Source organism: Heterodontus francisci, chromosome 22 (genome assembly GCF_036365525.1).
Source record: "Heterodontus francisci isolate sHetFra1 chromosome 22, sHetFra1.hap1, whole genome shotgun sequence".
In the NCBI taxonomy this organism is placed as follows: domain Eukaryota; kingdom Metazoa; phylum Chordata; class Chondrichthyes; order Heterodontiformes; family Heterodontidae; genus Heterodontus; species Heterodontus francisci.
The window spans coordinates 71451355-71470623 of record NC_090392.1 but is presented as its reverse complement, the minus strand read 5'-3'; the positions used below and the strand labels follow the sequence as shown (position 1 = coordinate 71470623).

At 44.3% G+C, this 19269-nt stretch overlaps 2 protein-coding genes across 2 annotated transcripts in view; one reads left to right on the top strand and one right to left on the bottom strand.

Annotated features, from left to right (window-relative positions):
* The window catches only part of slc37a4a (solute carrier family 37 member 4a), a 42915-nt gene extending 38810 nt beyond the window's left edge, over positions 1-4105 (top strand). Inside the window, exon 11 of the mRNA XM_068054002.1 lies at positions 2102-4105. The gene's annotated coding sequence lies outside the window, so the exon portion shown is untranslated. The remainder of the gene's footprint in view (positions 1-2101) is intronic.
* Positions 1-19269, bottom strand: part of LOC137381423 (E3 ubiquitin-protein ligase DZIP3-like) — a 77315-nt gene that overhangs the window by 3667 nt on the left and 54379 nt on the right. Inside the window, exons 30-37 of the mRNA XM_068053999.1 lie at positions 18598-18701; positions 16244-16334; positions 14571-14672; positions 14226-14366; positions 11526-11686; positions 10486-10612; positions 5686-5838; positions 3746-3832 (exon numbers count right to left, since the gene is read on the bottom strand). Coding sequence (XP_067910100.1) covers positions 3746-3832; positions 5686-5838; positions 10486-10612; positions 11526-11686; positions 14226-14366; positions 14571-14672; positions 16244-16334; positions 18598-18701 — 966 coding nt within the window. The remainder of the gene's footprint in view (positions 1-3745; positions 3833-5685; positions 5839-10485; positions 10613-11525; positions 11687-14225; positions 14367-14570; positions 14673-16243; positions 16335-18597; positions 18702-19269) is intronic.

Genomic DNA, 19269 nt, shown 5'->3' with positions numbered 1-19269 from the left:
ACAGCCCGCTTCTACCTCCTTCCCAAAATCCACGAACGGGACTGTCCTGGCAGACCCATTGTGTCAGCCTGCTCCTGCCCCACTGAACTTATTTCTTCCTATCTTGACTCTATCTTTTCTCCGCTGGTCCAGTCTCTTCCCACCTACATCCATAACTCTTCTGACGCCCTACGTCATTTTGACAATTTCCAGTTTCCTGGTCCCAACCGCCTCCTCTTCACCATGGACGTCCAATCGTTCTACACCTCCATCCCCCACCAGGATGGTTTAAGGGCTCTCCGCTTCTTCCTGGAACAGAGGCCCAACCAGTCCCCATCCACCACCACCCTCCTCCGCCTGGCTGAACTTGTTCTCACATTGAACAACTTCTCCTTCAACTCCACTCACTTCATTCAAGTAAAAGGTGTTGCTATGGGTCCCCGCATGGGTCCTAGTTATGCCTGTCTTTTTGTGGGATATGTCGAGCATTCTTTGTTCCAGTCCTACTCAGGCCCCCTCCCCCAACTCTTTTTCCGGTACATTGATGACTGTATCGGTGCCGTTTCCTGCTCCCACCCCGAACTGGAAAACTTTATCAACTTTGCTTCCAATTTCCACCCTTCTCTCACCTTTACATGGTCCATCTCTGACACTTCCCTTCCCTTCCTCGACTTCTCTGTCTCCATATCTGGGGATAGGTTGTCTACTAATATCCATTATAAGCCCACTGACTCCCACAGCTACCTCGACTACACTTTTTCACACCTTGCCTCTTGTAAGGACTCCATTCCATTCTCCCAGTTTCTCCGTCTCCGACGCATCTGCTCTGATGATGCTACCTTCCATGACGGTGCTTCTGATATGACCTGCTTTTTCCTCAACCGAGGATTCCCCCCCACTGTTGTTGACAGGGCCCTCAACCGTGTCCGACCTATTTCCCGCACCTCTACCCTCACCCCTTCCCCTCCCTCCCAGAACTGCGACAGGGTTCCCCTTGTCCTCACTTTCCACCCCATCAGCCTCCATATCCAAAGGATCATCCTCCACCATTTCCGCCACCTCCAGCGTGATGCCACTACCAAACGCATCTTCCCCTCCCTTCCCCTGTCAGCATTCCGAAGGGATCGTTCCCTTCGCGACACCCTGGTCCATTCCTCCATTACCCCCACCACCTCGTCCCCGTCCCCTGCGATCGCAGGAGGTGTAATACCTGCCCATTTACCTCCTCTCTCCTCACTATCGCAGGCCCCAAACACTCCTTTCAGGTGAAGCAGCGATTTACTTGTACTTCTTTCAATGTAGCATACTGTATTCGCTGCTCACAATGTGGTCTCCTCTACATTGGGGAGACCAAACACAGGCTGGGTGACTGCGGAATACCTCCGCTCGGTCCGCAAGCAGGACCCTGAGCTTCCGGTTGCTTGCCATTTCAACACTCCCCCCTGCTCACATCTCTATCTTGGGCTTGCTGCAGTGTTCCAGTGAACATCAACGCAAGCTTGAGGAACAGCATCTCATTTACCGATTAGGCACACTACAGCCTGCCGAACTGAACATTGAGTTCAATAATTTCAGAGCATGACGGGCCCCCCATTTTACTTTTATTTTTAGTTATTTTTTCTTTTTTACATTTTTTTTTTGCTTATTTCATTTCATCTTTGTTTGTTCAGTTTGCTTACCCACTTTTTTTTTTCATGTTTGTACTTGCTGCTGTTCAATTTTCAGTCCGTTAACACCCTATCTATACTAGTACTTTGTCTTTCAACACATCATTAACATATTGTTTGCCTTTGCTCCATGACCTTTTGGTCAGCTATGTGACCTTGTCCAATCTACACCTCCTTTGTTATCTCTTGCCCCACCCCCGCCTCACTTGCTTATAACCTTTGACATTTCTAATATTTGCAGGTTCCGAAGAAGGGTCACTGACCCGAAACGTTAACTCTGCTTCTCTTTCCACAGATGCTGCCAGACCTGCTGAGTGGTTCCAGCATTTCTTGTCTTTATTTCAGATTTCCAGCATCTGCAGTATTTTGCTTTTATATTATATAAGTATTTGTTGTTGTTAATCCCCATCTCTCTATAAGACACTGATATTTTTTTTTCTGCTGTGCTGTTTTAGAATACTGACAGCCCTTGGTTATCATGGCCAAGAGGCCACTCTTTGAATGTGAGCAGAGATACTGAGCAATGGCAGACTATTCTACCATGAAGAGCATAACGGCACAGCCTGATCCTATTCACACCCAAAACCGCACACGTGCCCCTCCCAGAAACGGTTACTGGTGAAGGGAGCAGGAACAAGAACCCTCGCAGCCTAAGGGCTAAGATGGAAATCATTACCAAGAACACCAAACTTGGCAATGAACCTGGGACTTGACTTCTTCAGCTCCGCGCAGCCGTTGGATCAATCTATAAGAAGTTGGCATCCTTGACCTTTCATCAGCTTTTGGCCATGAATCCCCTTTTAATCTGATCTTTTCGTTATAACCTTGTCAAGATCATTTTTGATGCTTCCTTCAGTTTGAATGCATTGACCACAATAAGATTTGAATATGGAAGCATTGTTCTCCTCCCACATCGACCAAGTCATTATACCACATCCCTAATATGCTGATGACAGATCTGAAAGACCTGAAACGTTAACTCTGTTTCTCTCTCCGCAGATGCTGCCTGACCTGCTGAATATTTCCAGTGTTTTCTGTTTTTATTTCAGATTTCCACATGCACAGCATTTTGCTTTTGTGTCCCTAATATGCATGTTGTGTAAATCCATTATCTCAGATATTTCGATTTCTTGGGACCGTGCAGACTAGAAGGTCGCGGGGTTCAATTCCTGGTCTGGCAAAGCCCTGATTAGACCACACCTGGAGTACTGTGAGTAGTTCTGGGCACCACATCTTAGAAAGGATATATTGGCTTTGGAGGGAGTGCAGTGTACGTTTACCAGAATGATACCTGGACTCCAAGGGTTAAATTACGAAGAGAGATTACACAAAATAGGGTTATATTCCCTGGAATTTAGAAGGCTGAGGAATGATTTGATCAAAGTTTTCCAGATAATAAGGAGTACAGATAGGCTGGATAGAGAGAAACCATTTCCACTGGTTGGGTAGTCTAGGACCAGGGGTCATAGTCAAAAAATTAGAGCCAGACCTTTCAGGAGTGAAATTAGGAAACACTTCTTCACTCAAAAGGTGTCAGAAGTTTGGAACTCTCTTCCACAAATTGCAATTAATGCTCAATCAATTGTAAATTTTAAATTCAAGATTGATAGATTTTAGTTATCCAAAGGTTTTAAGGGATATGGGCAAAGGCCGGAATATGGAGTTAGGTCACACGTCAGCCATGATCTCATTGAATGGCAGAAAAGGCTCAGGGGCTGAATGGCCTTCTCCTGTTCCTTTGTCCCTATGGTCTGTGTTGAGTTAGTTATCTCAGCTTGGTGAGAGGGGTGGCTGTATTGGTACCACCATGGTCCCAACACCTTCCATGTCAGGGAAGGGAACAACTCATTTCCACTCATGATTACTACGGTGACCCCACTACTAGAAAAGGTACACCTATGGAGGTCAGGATTAACTAGATTGTGGTGCCATCCACAGTTGAACAGCCCACCAGGACCCACCGCAAAAGCTCACGCAACAAATGGCTAGTTCAGTCTTGCATCAAAAGGTGATCTACTGAGAGGGTCAGCAACTACAGGAAAGGCGAGGACCGGAGGGGGAAAACTAGAAAGAAGGAAAAAAAGAACACAATCCTTTACCTCTCTGTGGTATTTGTGTCCACATTTCATCACAAAGAGACGATTGGTGGTCAGTTCTTCCTGGCAAATCACACAGGGTTCTTCATCCTCCAAGGAAGCAAGGACAGTATTAGGCAAGCAGCTGAGGGGCAATTCACACCATCAAAGGATGAGGCTGTATCATGCTAATCTCAGCACTGGAGACCATTCAGTCCATTGTTCCCATTCTGTGTTAGCTTCACACTGAAGCTGTCTAATCGCCTAAAGCAGCTCTTTTCCCCATTAATATGTTCAATGTTCTTATCCAATTCTCTTAGGCGCTGTAATTAACTTGGCTTCCATCTCCACTTGTGCTAATGTATTCCATATTCTAATAAACATTTACGTATAAAACATTCTACTAATCTCCTCCTTTATCCCTCTAATATTAATCTGGAGTTTATGCCTTGTGTTCATTTAGCAACCAGTGGAAATAGTATTTTGCTATTTAAACTCGCAAATCTTTCGAACGCATTATATCTCCCTTTGGCCTACTCTGCTCTGAATACAGCCCTAATTTTTCCAGATCCCTCATTATAACTACAGCCTCCTATCCCTGTTATCATCCTAAAATCTGGGTTCCATCATTTCCATGGCTCCAATATCCTTTCTTGCCCTAAACTGCACACGATAACCCGACCGTCATGAACAGTCACCAACACCCTTGAATAAAAACCCAGGGCGGCGCAGTGGTTAGCACTGCAGCCTCACAGCTCCAGGGACCCGGGTTCGATTCTGGGTACTGCCTGTGTGGAGTTTGCAAGTTCTACCTGTGTCTGCGTGGGTTTTCTCCGGGTGCTCCGGTTTCCTCCCACAAGCCAAAAGACTTGCAGGTTGATAGGTAAATTGGCCATTATAAATTGTCACTAGTATAGGTAAGTGGTAGGGAAATATAGGGACAGGTGGGGATGTTTGGTAGGAATATGGGATTAGTGTAGGATTAGTATAAATGGGTGGTTGATGGTCGGCACAGACTCGGTGGGCCGAAGGGCCTGTTTCAGTGCTGTATCTCTAATCTAATCTAAATCCAATTTAACCTTTTAATGGTCTGTTCCACATGCTATTAAAGATTGGTGTCTCTGTTCCCCCACTCCATTGAGAAATTGGGCATTTAGTTTATATTTCCAAACTCTGCTCTAATCCTCCAACATGCACAACTTCATGTCTGTCTAAACTAAGTTAGGCGGTACAGTGGCGCAGTGGTTAGCACCGCAGCCTCACAACTCCAGTGACCCGGGTTCAATTCTGGGTACTGCCTGTGTGGAGTTTGCAAGTTCTCCCTGTGTCTCCGTGGGTTTCCTCTGGGTGCTCCGGTCTCCTCCCACAGCCAAAGACTTGCAGGTTGATAGGTAAATTGGCCATTATAAATTGCCCCTAGTATAGGTAGGTGGTAGGAAAATATAGGGACAGGTGGGGATGTGGTAGGAATATGGAATTAGTGTAGGATTAGTATAAATGGGTGGTTGATGGTCGGCACAGACTCGGTGGGCCAAAGGGCCTGTTTCAGTGCTGTATCTCTAAACTAAACTAAAAGTTCACCAAAAGTCTACCCTCTCTCCTAACTGGATATGCCCTCCTGCCTGCTTTCTCACAGATTGCCATACCCCTAATCTGATGGCATCAGCAAATTTCTGATATTTGTCCATATCATTTATGTACATCATTAGGTTAATCTTTACAAAGAAGTAAGGGACACTGTCTGGCACAATGAGTCGGCGTGTCAGCCTTTCACATACGCTCAGTTCCTGGACGTGGTTATGGAATAAAAAATCTCTCTCTTTGCTGGTAACTTTGGTTCATTTCAATCTGGTCACTTTTAACCCACTCTCAAGCTGACACAATCTGACAGTCTTGCTCAAAAAGACATCAAGACCAGCTGACAGACACACACAAACACACAGTAAACAAGAAACAAGGAATACCTGAAGGCTGTGTTCAGAACTGGCTCCGCTCTGATGTGACAAACCCGTCGTAAATCCTGGCCGATTCATAAAGGGATCGGGTGCGACATTTCTCCATGTTGTTGATGGCAACAGTGAATCAGCTGGCAGGTTTGAATAGTCCAAATTCGTGCTCTGTGGAAGAACAAAAAACACACAAACTGCATCAACCTTTATTCCATCCCCAGAACCCAAATTTTAAAAAAGCACTTCATGTTATGCAGATCTATTAACCTGTAGTTTAACCTAGTTAGCATGACATATCACTCTGAATTCCCTCTGGTGCAGTTCATGAAGCCCAAGTAGAAACTCAATCTTGAGCTTGATCCACATATTGGTCCAGCGTGATGGGATTTTGATACGAGGGTTGGATACGGCACCAGACTTCGAGATAAATCCTGCACTAAAGATGTGATACAGAATTTAGGAAGCTAGGTAGCAGATTAAAAAACAGGACCTCAAAGGTTGTAATCTCTGGATTACTCCCAGTGCCACGTGCTAGTGAGTATAGGAATAGGAGGATAGAGCAGATGAATGCGTGGCTGAGGAGATGGTGCAGGAGGGAGGGCTTTAGCTTCCTGGATCACTGGGTCTGTTTCTGGCAAAGGTGGGACCTGTACAAGTTGGACGGGTTGCACCTGAACCGGGACGGGACCAACATCCTTGCAGGGAGGTTTGCTAGTGTTGTTGGGGCGGGGGGGGGGGGGGGGTGCGGGGAGGGGTTTAAACTAATTTGGCAGGGGGATGGGATACAGAGTGGAGGTACAGTAGGGGGTGATGCACAGTCAAGTATAAAAAAGAAACTGAGTCAGTCTGGAAGGCAGAGCAAATATAGACTTGTTAAGGCACAAGTGAAAAATGCAAGGCTGGATTGCATCTATTTTAACGCAAGGAGTCTTACTAGTAAGGCAGATGAATTGAGGGCATTGATTAGCACATGGGATTATGATATTATTGCTATCACAGAGACATGGTTGAGGGAGGGGCAGGACTGGCAGCTCAATATTCCAGGGTATAGAATCTTCAGGCGTGACAGGGGAGGAGGTAAAAGAGGAGGTGGCATTGCACTGTTGATCAAGGAGTCAATTACTGCAGTAATGAGGGATGCTATCTTAGAAGGTTCCTCAAATGAGGCCAAATGGGTAGAACTTAAAAACAAAAAGGGGGCAATCACTTGACTGCGAGTGTACTACAGACCTCCAAACAGTCAGGGAGCGATAGAGGAGCAGATATGTAGGCAAATCTCAGAGAGGTGTAAAAATAATAGGGTAATAATAGTGGAGGATTTCAACTTCCCCAGTATCATCCGGGATAGTCTTAATGCAAAAGGCTTAAAGGGGGCAGAATTATTAAAATGCATAGAGGAGAGCTTTTTGAGCCAGTACGTAGAAAGTCCTAAAAGAAAAGGGGCAGTACTGGACCTAATCCTAGGGAAATGAACCCGGACAAGTGGTAGAAGTGTCAGTGGGGGAGCATTTCGGGGATCGTGACCATAACTCTGTAAGATTTAAAGTAGTTATGGAAAAGGACAAAGATGGACCAGAAATAAAAGTACTGAATTGGGGGAAAGCCGATTTTACTATGATAAAACAGGATCTGGCCAAAGTGGACTGGGAGCAGCTACTTGTAGGAAAGTCTACATCAGACCAGTGGGAGTCATTTAAAGAGGAAATAGTGAGAGTTGAGAGCCAACATGTACCTGTTAAGGTGAAGGGTAGGACCAACAAGTCCAGAGAACCCTGGATGTCAAGGGATATAGAGGATTGGATCAGGAAAAAAAAAGGAGGCTTATGGCAGATTCAGAGCACTGAAAACAGTGGAGGCCCTAGAGGACTATAGGAAGTGTAGGGGGGTACTTAAAAAAGTAATTAGGAGAGCGAAGAGGGAACATGAAAAAACACTGGTAGGCAAGATAAAGGAAAATCCTAAGGCGTTTTTTAAGTATATTAAGGGCAACAGGAAACAGGATAACCAGGGAAAGAATAAGGCCCATTCGGGACCAAAGTGGCAATCTGCATTTGGAGCTGGAGAACATGGGTGAGGTTTTAAAAGATTACTTTGCATCGGTGTTCACTATAGAGGACAATGTAGGTGTAGAGATCAGGGAGGGGGATTGGGATATACTTGAACGTATTAGCACTGAAAAGGAGGAAGTATTAGCTGTTTTAGCAGGCTTAAAAGTGGATAAATCCCCAGGCCCAGATGAGATGTATCCCAGGCTGTTATGAGAGGCAAGGAAGGAGATAGCAGGGGCTCTGACACAAATTTTTTAATTCTCTCTGGCCACAGGAGAGGTACCAGAGGACTGGAGGACAGTGAATGTGGTGCCATTATACAAGAAGGGTAGCAGGGATAAACCAGGTAATTACAGACCGGTGAGTCTAACATCAGTGGTTGGGAAACTACTGGAAAAAATTCTAAGGGACAGGATTAATCTCCACTTGGAGAGGCAGGGATTAATCAGGGATAGTCAGCATGGCTTTGTCAGGCGGAGATTGTGTCTAACTAACTTGATTGAATTTTTTGAGGAAGTGGCTAGCTGTGTAGATGAGGGTAAAGCAGTTGATGTAGTCGACATGGACTTCAGTAAGGCTTTTGATAAGGTCCCACATGGGAGATTGGTTAAGAAGGTAAGAGCCCAGGGGCTCCAGGGCAATTTGGCAAAGTGGATCCAAAATTGGCTTAGTGGCAGGAGGCAGAGGGTGATGGTCAAGGGTTGTTTTTGTGAGTGGAAGCCTGTGACCAGTGGTGTACCGCAGGGATCGGTGCTGGGACCCTTGCTGTTTGGAGTGTACATTAATGATTTATTTATTTAGAGATACAGCACTGAAACAGGCCCTTCGGCCCACGGAGTCTGTACCGACCATCAACCACCCATTTATATTAATCCTACATTAATCCCATATTCCTACCACATCCCCTCAATTCCCCTACCACCTACCTACACTAGGGGCAATTTACAATGGCCAATTTACCTATCAACCTGCAAGTCTTTGGCTGTGGGAGGAAACCGGAGCATCCGGCGGAAACCCACACGGTCACAGGGAGAACTTGCAAACTCCGCACAGGCAGTACCCAGAATCGAACCCGGGTCGCTGGAGCTCTGAGGCTGCGGTGCTAACCACTGTGCCGCGTGAATATAGGAGGTATGATCAGTAAGTTCGCAGATGACATGAAAATTGGTGGTGTTGTAAATAGTGAGGAGGAAAGCCTTAGATTACAGGATGATATAGATGGGCTGGTAAGATGGGCGGAGCTGTGACAAATGGAATTTAATCCTGAGAAGTGTGAGGTGATGCATTTTGGGAGGACTAACAAGGCAAGGGGATATACAATGGATGGTCGGACCCTAGGAAGTACAGAGTGTCAGAGGGACCTTGGTGTACTTGTCCATAGATTACTGAAGGCAGCAGCACAGGTAGATAAGGTGGTTAGGAAGGCATATGGGATATTAGCCGAGGCATAGAATATAAGAGCAGGGAGGTTATGTTAGAGCTGTATAAAACACTGGTTAGGCCACAGCTGGAGTACTGTGTACAGTTCTGGGCACCACACTATAGGAAGGATATGATTGCACTGGAGAGGGTGCAGAGGAGATTCACCAGGATGTTGCCTGGGCTGGAGCATTTCAGCTATGAAGAGAGACTGAAAGGGCTAGGGTTGTTTTCCTTAGAGCAGAGAAGGCTGAGGGGAGATATGATTGAGGTATACAAAATTATGATAGGAAGAAACTTCTTCCCTTAGCGGAGGGGTCAATAACCAGGAGGCATAGATTTAAGGTAAGGGGCAAGAGGTTTAGAGAGGATTTGAGGAAAAAAAACTTTCACCCAGAGGGTGATTGGAATCTGGAACACACTGCCTGAAGTGGTGGTAGAGGCAGGAACCCTCACAATACTGAAGAAGTATTTAGATGAACACTTAAAACGCCATAGCAGACAAGGCTATGGGCCAAGTGCTGGAAAATGGGATTAGAATAGATAGGTGCTAGATGGCTGACACAGACACGATGGGCTGAAGGGCCTGTTTCTGTGCTGTATAACTCTATGACTCTACGATTCTATGATGTGACTGTCTTATCCCACCACCCAGCCCTCATCTTCTCCAAGACTCTGACTGCTTCCTTCCAAACAGGAAACAGCCTTAATATCCAAAACTTGACCCTATCACTCAGTTACAAATGGAAATCAACAAATGTGTAAATGGGTCTTTAAACTGGAAATTCACACAGATCCACTGCCTAACGAAGATTCAGTAAAGTCCGGGCCTCAAAATGATCTGTTATGGTTTCCAGCTGATTATTCAACAAGGTTAACACTGAACATAGTTTTGTTTGTGACAAAGGAGGCACTGGAGAATGATTTCAATGGAGATGAAAATGGGCTGGTTTCCGTAATGGGCAGGTTCTATAGTGATTCTCTTCACCAGTTTACCTCACAAGGTAAAAGTGCGAATTGTCCCCACAACCCGATAAATCAAGTAAAAGTTAGTGCACTGCTCACATTCTACCTCTCGATGAGTTTAGCTTCATGAATGCAATAAAGCACCTATTAAATGTGACAGTGGAAACCACTGCCAGATCATTAACAAAATCCACAGGAAATGTTATAATTAAACAAACTGGTTGCCCTTTTTACTATTTCTAACAAGATGGCTTCAGCTAACACTGTTCCAAATGCAGAATTACTGCAGCAAGACACACATGCATGTTGTGTCCGACTTCCTTCGTTTCATCTAATAAACTAAAAGACAGTAATAGCATAAAAATGCCTCCTATACACTTACACCATGGGATGGCTGGTAGTTTTTGATAAGGACTGATACTTGACTGATGATTTGTTCAAAGGACAGTCCAGACAATGAGTTATTGTTCATCGTGCGGACCTGCCGTAGAAAGATGATCATTGTTTCCCTGTCAAAAAACATGACAGAACATTAGTTCAGACTGACGTTTGGAACGTACAAGGCTCCATCTCAACTAGAAGCACCAAATTCTCTCCACATCCATTCCAGAGAAACATCAAACAACTGTATCCGTTTGTCGAAAATACATTATGTGAGGAAGTAGATGATGCATCGAACTGGACAGAATCATCGAAAATTCAAAGAGAATTTTCTCATTTCAAATCCATCCTCACCCTCCAATTTCCTCCTCTCCACAAGCTGTCATTAACTTGTTCAATTCTTCATGTGTGGGATTAAACAGTGTTAAACAGACTATTTGACCATAAGAGGCATCACAGCCCAACAAACAAACAGACACACAGTCATGGATAGCAATCAGCGCCAGGGAGGAGAAAATCAGCCAGAGTTACCCCTCTCAATCACTATCTAGCGACCTCTGCTACAAACTGCTTGTGCACGCAGCTCGAGAGCATGCAGCTGGACTGTGATGGTCTCCAGGGTTGAATGGCCTGGTGACACGCACTGACTGGGATTCGGCTGAGGAAAAGCCATGTGGGTGAGATGGCAGTCGGCATAACCTGATGCCTTCAAGAGGGGAGGGAAGAGAAGCAACTAAGTGGAACAAACTCGAAAGGAAATCTCCTTCACAAACCAGCCAACAGAGACCAAATTGATGAAACAGGTGGTTCAAACTATGATTGTTAACCCAAGGAACTCCCCACTTTTCTGTCTCTGGAATACTACAACTGGATCATATTTTGGTACAGGGCTTCCAAACCTGATAAATTTTTCACATGCCACTATATTCCTTCTGATTCTAACAATCAGGTTTCTTAATTAGTCCAGAGGTCATCAAAAAATATACATGATAGATTGAGAGACACTACCAAGTATGTTTTCTTCCGTCTCCAGATCTTTACCTGTTATGTTGTGGGAACAACTCAGTCAATCGCTCCAGAAGTCGCTCCAAGTGGTTAGGATTTGAACTCCCCACTTGGCCAGGATTGCCTGGACCAATAGGTGTCTGGTGTGGTAATGTAGCTGATGCCGTCTGTACCGATAAACCAGGCGACATCGACCGCTGTAACAGTTTACAAGCAGATTTTAAATCAAAGCAGAATTCTTATCAGGAGTAGAATGTAAATGAGTGAAGGGATAAAGCATGTGTCTCTTTAAAATTTGACCTGCGGACCAGATTTTCCCACATCTTGCATTAGGCTGGCTCCCAGAAGGTGGTCAAAATTCCTCAAGCAGCTATAAATAATCGTTCAAATAAGCTGACCATAGAATATTGAAGTAGCCACCCTCACTGGCGAGCTTTGCACCAACAGCAAGGCTGAATAACTCACACTTAGCCTGGAGAAAAGAATGGCCTGTTTCTGCGCTGTATATTCTATGTAATTCTCTGCTGCAGCTTCCCCAGATATGGGAAACGTATCCAAGTTTTAGACAGACCAGGACTACAGAGTGTGTTTGGCATGAAGGAGCTTTTTTTGGAGGGGTCTTTAGTAATGTAGGAGATAGCAGAGTTCTATTCGAGATCTGAAGAGATAGTGAGCCCAGGAATGTCAATAGATGAAGGAGGACTAAGGGTGAATCTAAGAGATGGGGGCTGTTGGTTAGACTTGTGACAGCTATGAAGAAACTGTGTGTTTAAAAAAAATTGGAGGTTTCCACTGGCCTAGATGGCATGGAGGGCTGACTCGGCCATTGCACTGCAAGAAGGGAGGTTGTGTGTACTGAGGGTTTGAAAGAAGTTGATCCACATAGAGTGGAATCATCAGTAAAAGATTGGATAAGATTGAGCGATGAATAGAGAAATTCACAAACATGGAAAATGAAAACATAACAAAGCTCTGGGGAATCCTTGGGATGATAATGAGAGAGTCATCCACAGAAAATCAAACTCTGGTATTCAAAGGAGGCTAGCAGGAGGAATGCCAGAACGACCATATGTACATACAGCTCTTTTAGATTAAAAGTTGGCTTAGAAATTGGGCAAAAAATGCTGTCCTAGCCAGCGACGCCCACATCGCATGAACAAATAAGGAAAAAAAGCATAACTGAAAACAGCAAGAGCCACAAAGAGATAGAACTTGGCTTTTAGTGAGGAACAATAAGCGAGAGCAAGGTGAGTGGAGGTTAAAATGGACAGAATTGAGATACAAGATTTCATGAATGTTACAGAGTACAGAAATAAAGCAAGAGGAACCAACAGATGCACAGTGAAATACACTGAAGTTGAACCACGGAAAAGAGCCATTCAGCCCAACTAGCTCATGTTAGAGTCTAAAGTAAAAACAGAAAGTGCTGGAAATACTCAGCAGGTACGGCAGCATCTGTGGAGAGAGAAGCAGAGTTAACGTTTCAGGTCGATGACCCTTCAGCAGAACTAGGAACAGTTAGAAATTTAATAGGTTTTGAGGAAGGGGAGGGTGGAGAAAAAGAACAAAAGCGAAGGACTGTGATATGGTGGAATTAAAGGACAGAAGACTTAGTCGTGCAGGGCCAAAGGGAGTGATAATGAGGGAAAAGCAAAAAAAAAAGGAAAACCGAAAGAAGCAAAGGAAACAAAATGGGCGGGCAGAGATTAAAATCTAAAATAGTTGAATTTAATGTCGAGTCCGGAAGGCTGTGAAGTGTCTAATCGAAAGATGAGGTCTTATTCCTCGAGCTTCACTGGAACACCGCAGTAGACCATTGAGAGGTCAGCATGAGAGAAAGGTGGCGAATTAAAATGGCAGGTGACTGGTAGCTCGGGGTCGTGCTTACAGACTGAACGGAGGTGTTCCGTAAAGCAATCATCCAATCGGTATTTAGTCTCCCCAGTGTACAGCCGATCGCATTTTAAGCAGTGAATACAGTATACTAAATTGAAAGAAGTACACGTAAATCACTGTTTTACTTGCACTGACCTTGTAAGTGGCTCAGGAAAGACCATGCTGGAGATTCAAGTGGCAGATAATGGTTATGGCATAACATTGGGCGGCACAGTGGCGCAGGGGTTAGCACCGCAGCCTCACAGCTCTAGAGCCCCGGGTTCAATTCTGGGTACTGCCTGTGTGGAGTTTGCAAGTTCTCCCTGTGACCGCATGGGTTTTTGCCGGGTGCTCCGGTTTCCTCCCACAGCCAAAGACTTGCAGGTGATAGGTAAATTGGCCATTGTAAATTGCCCCTAGTGTAGGTAGGTGGTAGGGAATATGGGATTACTGTAGGTTTAGTATAACTGGGTGGTTGTTGGTCAGCACAGACTCGGTGGGCTGAAGGGCCTGTTTCAGTGCTGTATCTCTAAATAAATAAATCCATCAAGCCATGGTGTAAATAGGGTGTTTCAAGAGCAAGACTTGAAATACACTCAACAGAAATAAAGAATTAAATAGTTAATAAACAATGTTCACTGCCAATGGACAAAAGGAGGTATAACTTTAACAGTGGATGTAGCAGGTGAGCGTGGCCTGAAGAATGGAATAGTTCTCGTGTTAAAAGAGGCCTTTCGGAAGACAGGATGGGACGTTGGGCTTTCCTGACTTTTCCTATTAAAGACACAAATAAAACTTCTGTCTTCCAATCAGAATACAAACAAAAACTGTCTGGCAACACGCCTCAGTGGCACAGCTTACCTGTGTCATTCCCAGCTGATTGTTCAACGGAGCCAATCCCGGTGGATATACTGGCAACGTTGAGGTTGTTCCCTGGCTGGTGGTATTTGTGGGAAATCCACCGGAAGCCAAGAGCTCTTTTTGCTTTGCCATGTAAATAAGCTAAAGAACAGTTTGTTGTTAAGAATATTCTTATCTGCAAATTTTACACATCCAGCTAAATCACAAAGCATCTGGCACTTGTATTACTTTGTCGCATTTTAAGTAATTGGATTAACAGTGAAAAAAATCCTTCAATTCCTTGTAAGACATCTTCCATATTCAGCATTAACGAAGCTGGATTTACTGTTTAATACACACGCTTACCATGAAATCAGACTGGGATGGGGGCAGGAGGACCGGAACCTGGGGCATGTTACTCAGTTTTGCTCCATTTCGAATCAGGTCAATTTGTTCACTGAAGGCACTCTTTAAAATATACATAGACGAAATACATAAAGTTAAAAGTGCTGTCGACAGCTCAGTTCACCAAAGATTTATTATGCAAATGAACACTATTTACTCAATACTTTATCCTCTTAACATTTAACCTCTTGTTCGGCTAAAATAGTTGCTTGATCAAATAGTTAAACCCAGCATTCTAAGAAACCATGGAAACTGGATCAGTAAGAGAGTTAACTGTGGGCTCTTTCAGTTTTCTATCCATTGCCTGTTCCTTTCTCCCCCAGTCTTTAAGTAATTATTATGCATTGTATTAGAGTCCTAACCACAGAATGGGCAAGGTACTGGCATACAAAATACACCCACGTCAGGATTTGGGTAACAGTGGACCATTTTGCAACCCTAAAAAGCAGCAACATTGCGAAAACAGAAAGGGCACCTGACGAGGTGGTCAAATCACAAGAATGATTCGTAGTTTAAAGAACCTAACCCTACTCAGATAGGCTCAAGACCCTTGGTCTATTTACAACAGCAGAGACTTAGATTTAGAGGTAACCTGATAGAGCTCTGTAAAATAATTAAAAGGATGGATAGTGTCCCTATTAATAGGTTATTCCAGATTTAACAGATTGGGGAGGACCTGGGTACACGAGTTTAAACTATATTTGAGTAGGAATAGACAGGATATTGGCCAGTTTTTCTTTTCGCAGACAGTAGTGTGCTTTTGGAAACATTGCCAGGTAGTGTAATAGGTGACTTCAAGAGAGAGATGGCCTGCTTCTTGACTGGGGCAAAGATCACATCAAGTAGAAGCTAAGTGTTGTTACAGATAACACGTAGTCCCTGTGATCTCCTGCCTTGTTTTGATCACCTGAGGGGGTGGGAGGGGGGGGTGTGAAAGAGGAATTTTCCAGAGTATTTTCCATTATTGGTCCTGGATTTTCTCTCAGGTGTTTTGCCTCTCCCAGATTACATAGCTTGCCAAACGGGCGGGGCAGAGGGAAGAAGTGTTTAGTTACAAAGTTCCGACCATCAGGGTGTGGGACAGGTTTGATGCAACAGCCGATTGTTTCCTGCCCATCAATTTTGTATGTTGGTGCCACCCTTGTTTTGGAATTAAATCATCCCCTTCCTCTCCATGGGAGCAATTTCCCTCTCCCTTCACCAATCTATAAAAAGTGGTCTTTATGGAGTTAGCGATCCTCTTCCTGTGGTTCAGGTAGTGGGCTCTGCATTCAGGCTCAGGCAATGCCTCATTATATGCCGCTAACTAGGACAAGTAAGGCGAGCGCTAATCTAATTCCGAATATGGACACACTGTCGCCCAGAAGAGACTTTGACAACAGCTCCATAACAGACACACTTAACTGTCCCTCCCCCACCTCAAAAAAGAAATTCACAGCACTGTGATTAACGGAGCAATATCATGAGCAACCCACTTTGACATCTCTTCGTATCTCAAGGCCTTCCAAGATCGTAAAGGAACCAGAAAGAATTCAAATTTTAAAAAAGGCAAAATTATGAAGAAAACAAGAAGGAAAAGTTTAGAGGGAAAAATATGGAAGGGTCACAAAACATTTGCAAAACTAAGCACTGACCACTGTTTGGTGTATTTTTGACTTGATGTCAGACAGCACCAGCTCGTACGTCAGCATCGCAGCCTTGACATCAATCTGCACCGTGGGTGTGCTGTGGGGACAAAAGAGGTGCACAAGTAGTTTCTTCAGATCCACTCACTCACCTTTTCAACAAAAAGACACTGGTCTTAAAGAGCATCATGCCATTACTGGTAACACAGACAGTTCTGGGGTACATGCAGAAAGAGGGAAAAGGGTCAGATACACACAGTCTTACAATTCGACTGCAATGACGCGGTGCTTGCCCACGTGATTCAGCTCACATTTTCCTTTACCCATAAAGCAACCTCACAGAACATATCAATGTCCTTTTCCAGAAAACATTGCACAATCCAAATAAACGACGACATCCAAAAATATAAATGTGAAGGAACTAAAAGTAATTGTATATACAAGGGCTGTAGAGTTGAGGTAGATCAACCATGATCTTACTGAATGGCAGAGCAGCCTCGAGGAGCTGTACGGCCTATTCCTACTCCTATTTCTTATTTTCTTAAGTGCGGATTCATAAATATTTTATGAGGTTTTGTACATGTAAAATGCACATTTACACATCAATACAAGATTACATTCATCTGTGTATTTTATGAAGTCAGCACACATTATGATTGCATGGTGCTTTGCACAAGGCACTTATTGCAACATTTCACAGCATCGTAGCATAGTACAGCATAGAAGGAGGCCATTCGGCCCATCATGTCTGCTCTGGCATTTTGAAAGAGCAGTCCAGTTAGTCCCAGTTCCCCCACTCTTTCCCCATATCCCTGTAACTTTTTCTCCTTCAAGTATTTATCTGATTTTCTTTTGAAGGGTGCTATTAAACCTATATCCACCACTCATATCCTAACAACTTGTTACCGTTTTCTGAATGTGATATTTGAACCATTCAGATGCAAGTTTCAGACAGACTGAACAGGACACAAATTATTATAAAGGCAAAATACAGCACATTCTGGAAATCTGAAATAAAAACAGAAACTGTTGGAAATACTCAGCAGGTCAGGCAGAATCTGTGCAGGGAAAAACATTTCAGGTAAAAGTCATCTCAATATCACTCAGGTATATTTTGGTCAATTATAAATATCTATCTGGACGACAAGAAATGAAAGGATGGCAAACGGTATTCCAATAACAACATGCATTTATACAGCGCCTTTAACATAATAAAGCATCCTAAGGTGCTTCACAGGAGCATTATAAAGCAAGATTTGACACCGAGCCACGTAAGGTGATATTAGGGCAAATGGGCAAAAGCTTGGCCAAAGAGGTAGATTTTTTAAAGAGCGTCTTAAAGGAAGAAAGCAGTAAGGAGGTGGAGAGGTTTATGGAGGGAATTCCAGAGTTTATGGCCCAGGCAGCTGAAGGCATGGCCTCCAATGGTACAGCAATTAAAATCTGGGATGCTCAAGAAGCCAGATACCTTGGAGGGTTGTGGGGCTGGAGGAGGAGATTACAGAGATAGGGAGGAGTGAGGCCATGGAGGGATTTAAAAAGGATGAGATTTTGAAATTGAGTTCTTTTCTTGACCAGGAGCTAACGAGGTCAACGAGTACAGTGGTGATAGGTGAATGGGACTTTGCATGAGTAAGGACACAGGCAACAGTGTTTTGGATGACGTCAAGTTTACAAAGGATACAGTGCGGGAGACTGGCCAGGAGTGTGCTAGAATAGTCAGGTCTAGAGGTAACAAAGGCATGGATGAGGGTTTCAGTAGCAGATGAGCTGAGACAGGGGCTAAGTCAAGTGATGTTAGGGAGGTGGAAATAGGGATGGCGTGGATTTGTGATCAGAAACTCATCGCAGGGTAAAATATGACACCAAGGTTGTGAACAGACTGGTTCAGCCTCAGACTTTTAAATAAAACTGGCTTTGTTTCTCTAATAGTTGTTAACTCAGCCAGTCCCACCTTACTGCAGGTCAAAAAGACTCATGTGAGACTATCAAGTCAATCTCAGTTCCGCAGGCAGCCTATGAAAAATGGTGAGACTACAGATAGAAAAAGACTTGCATTTATATCGCACCGTTGATGACCTTAAGACATCCCAAAACGCTATACAAAGTACTTTGAAATTGTAGCCACTGTTGTAATGTAGGCAGGAATGCAGAGATTAAAAGTGAGTAAAGAGAGTGATACTCCATTGGCAATTATTGACCACAGTCACTTCAATTTGATTGAACACTAACATTGTGCTTTGATCATCATGAATGCGCACTGGTGAACACAAGTGCAATTATTTAACAAATAAAAGCATTACCATGAGGATTGTGATATGATTTGCGATCCCACATTCAGTGTGCTAGTGGCACTTCCTTACCTCACGAGCTTCTGTCTCAAACCAGACAGTTTAACCTCTCCTTCCTTTGCAGCTTGCTCAAGAAAAACAATCCCTTTATCACGTCTGCACTCCAGGACTTGGACCTGAGAAGCAAAACAGAAGTCTGAGCTGCATTCCATAGAAATTAGAGATTCAGCCAACTTCCGCTCCTGTCCAATGAATAATCAATCTGCGTCTTAGAGTGTTTCGTAGTTTGTTTTGGGTATCTCCTGAATAAAGGCCTGATCGGGTCTGGGAAAAAAAAAACCCGACCTGAACCCGAAAGAACCACATCCGACCCGAGCCCAACCCAGCCCGAGTCCTTCCATTTTTTCGTCCGCCCGACCCGACCCGACCCACACCCAACCTGACCCGAGCCCGATCCAACTACTGGAATGTTCACTTTCTCCAGTTGACAGCATTTGTTGTACATCCATAGTGCACTCAATGTACTTGCCACTTTTGAATAGATGGAATGGAAGGAAGCTACAGCATGAGTGCGATGACGTCATAGAGACACCCAGTCGCTCACTGCATAGACTGGTTTCCCTCCGTGCCGTCCCGGCCTCCCAGCTCAGGTAGGCTTTTCAAATTTTGACGCTTACTTACTCAACTTCCCTTTTCTTCCCAGCAGAGCAAAAGGTAGCACTGCGTGTGTCCGACCCGGACCCG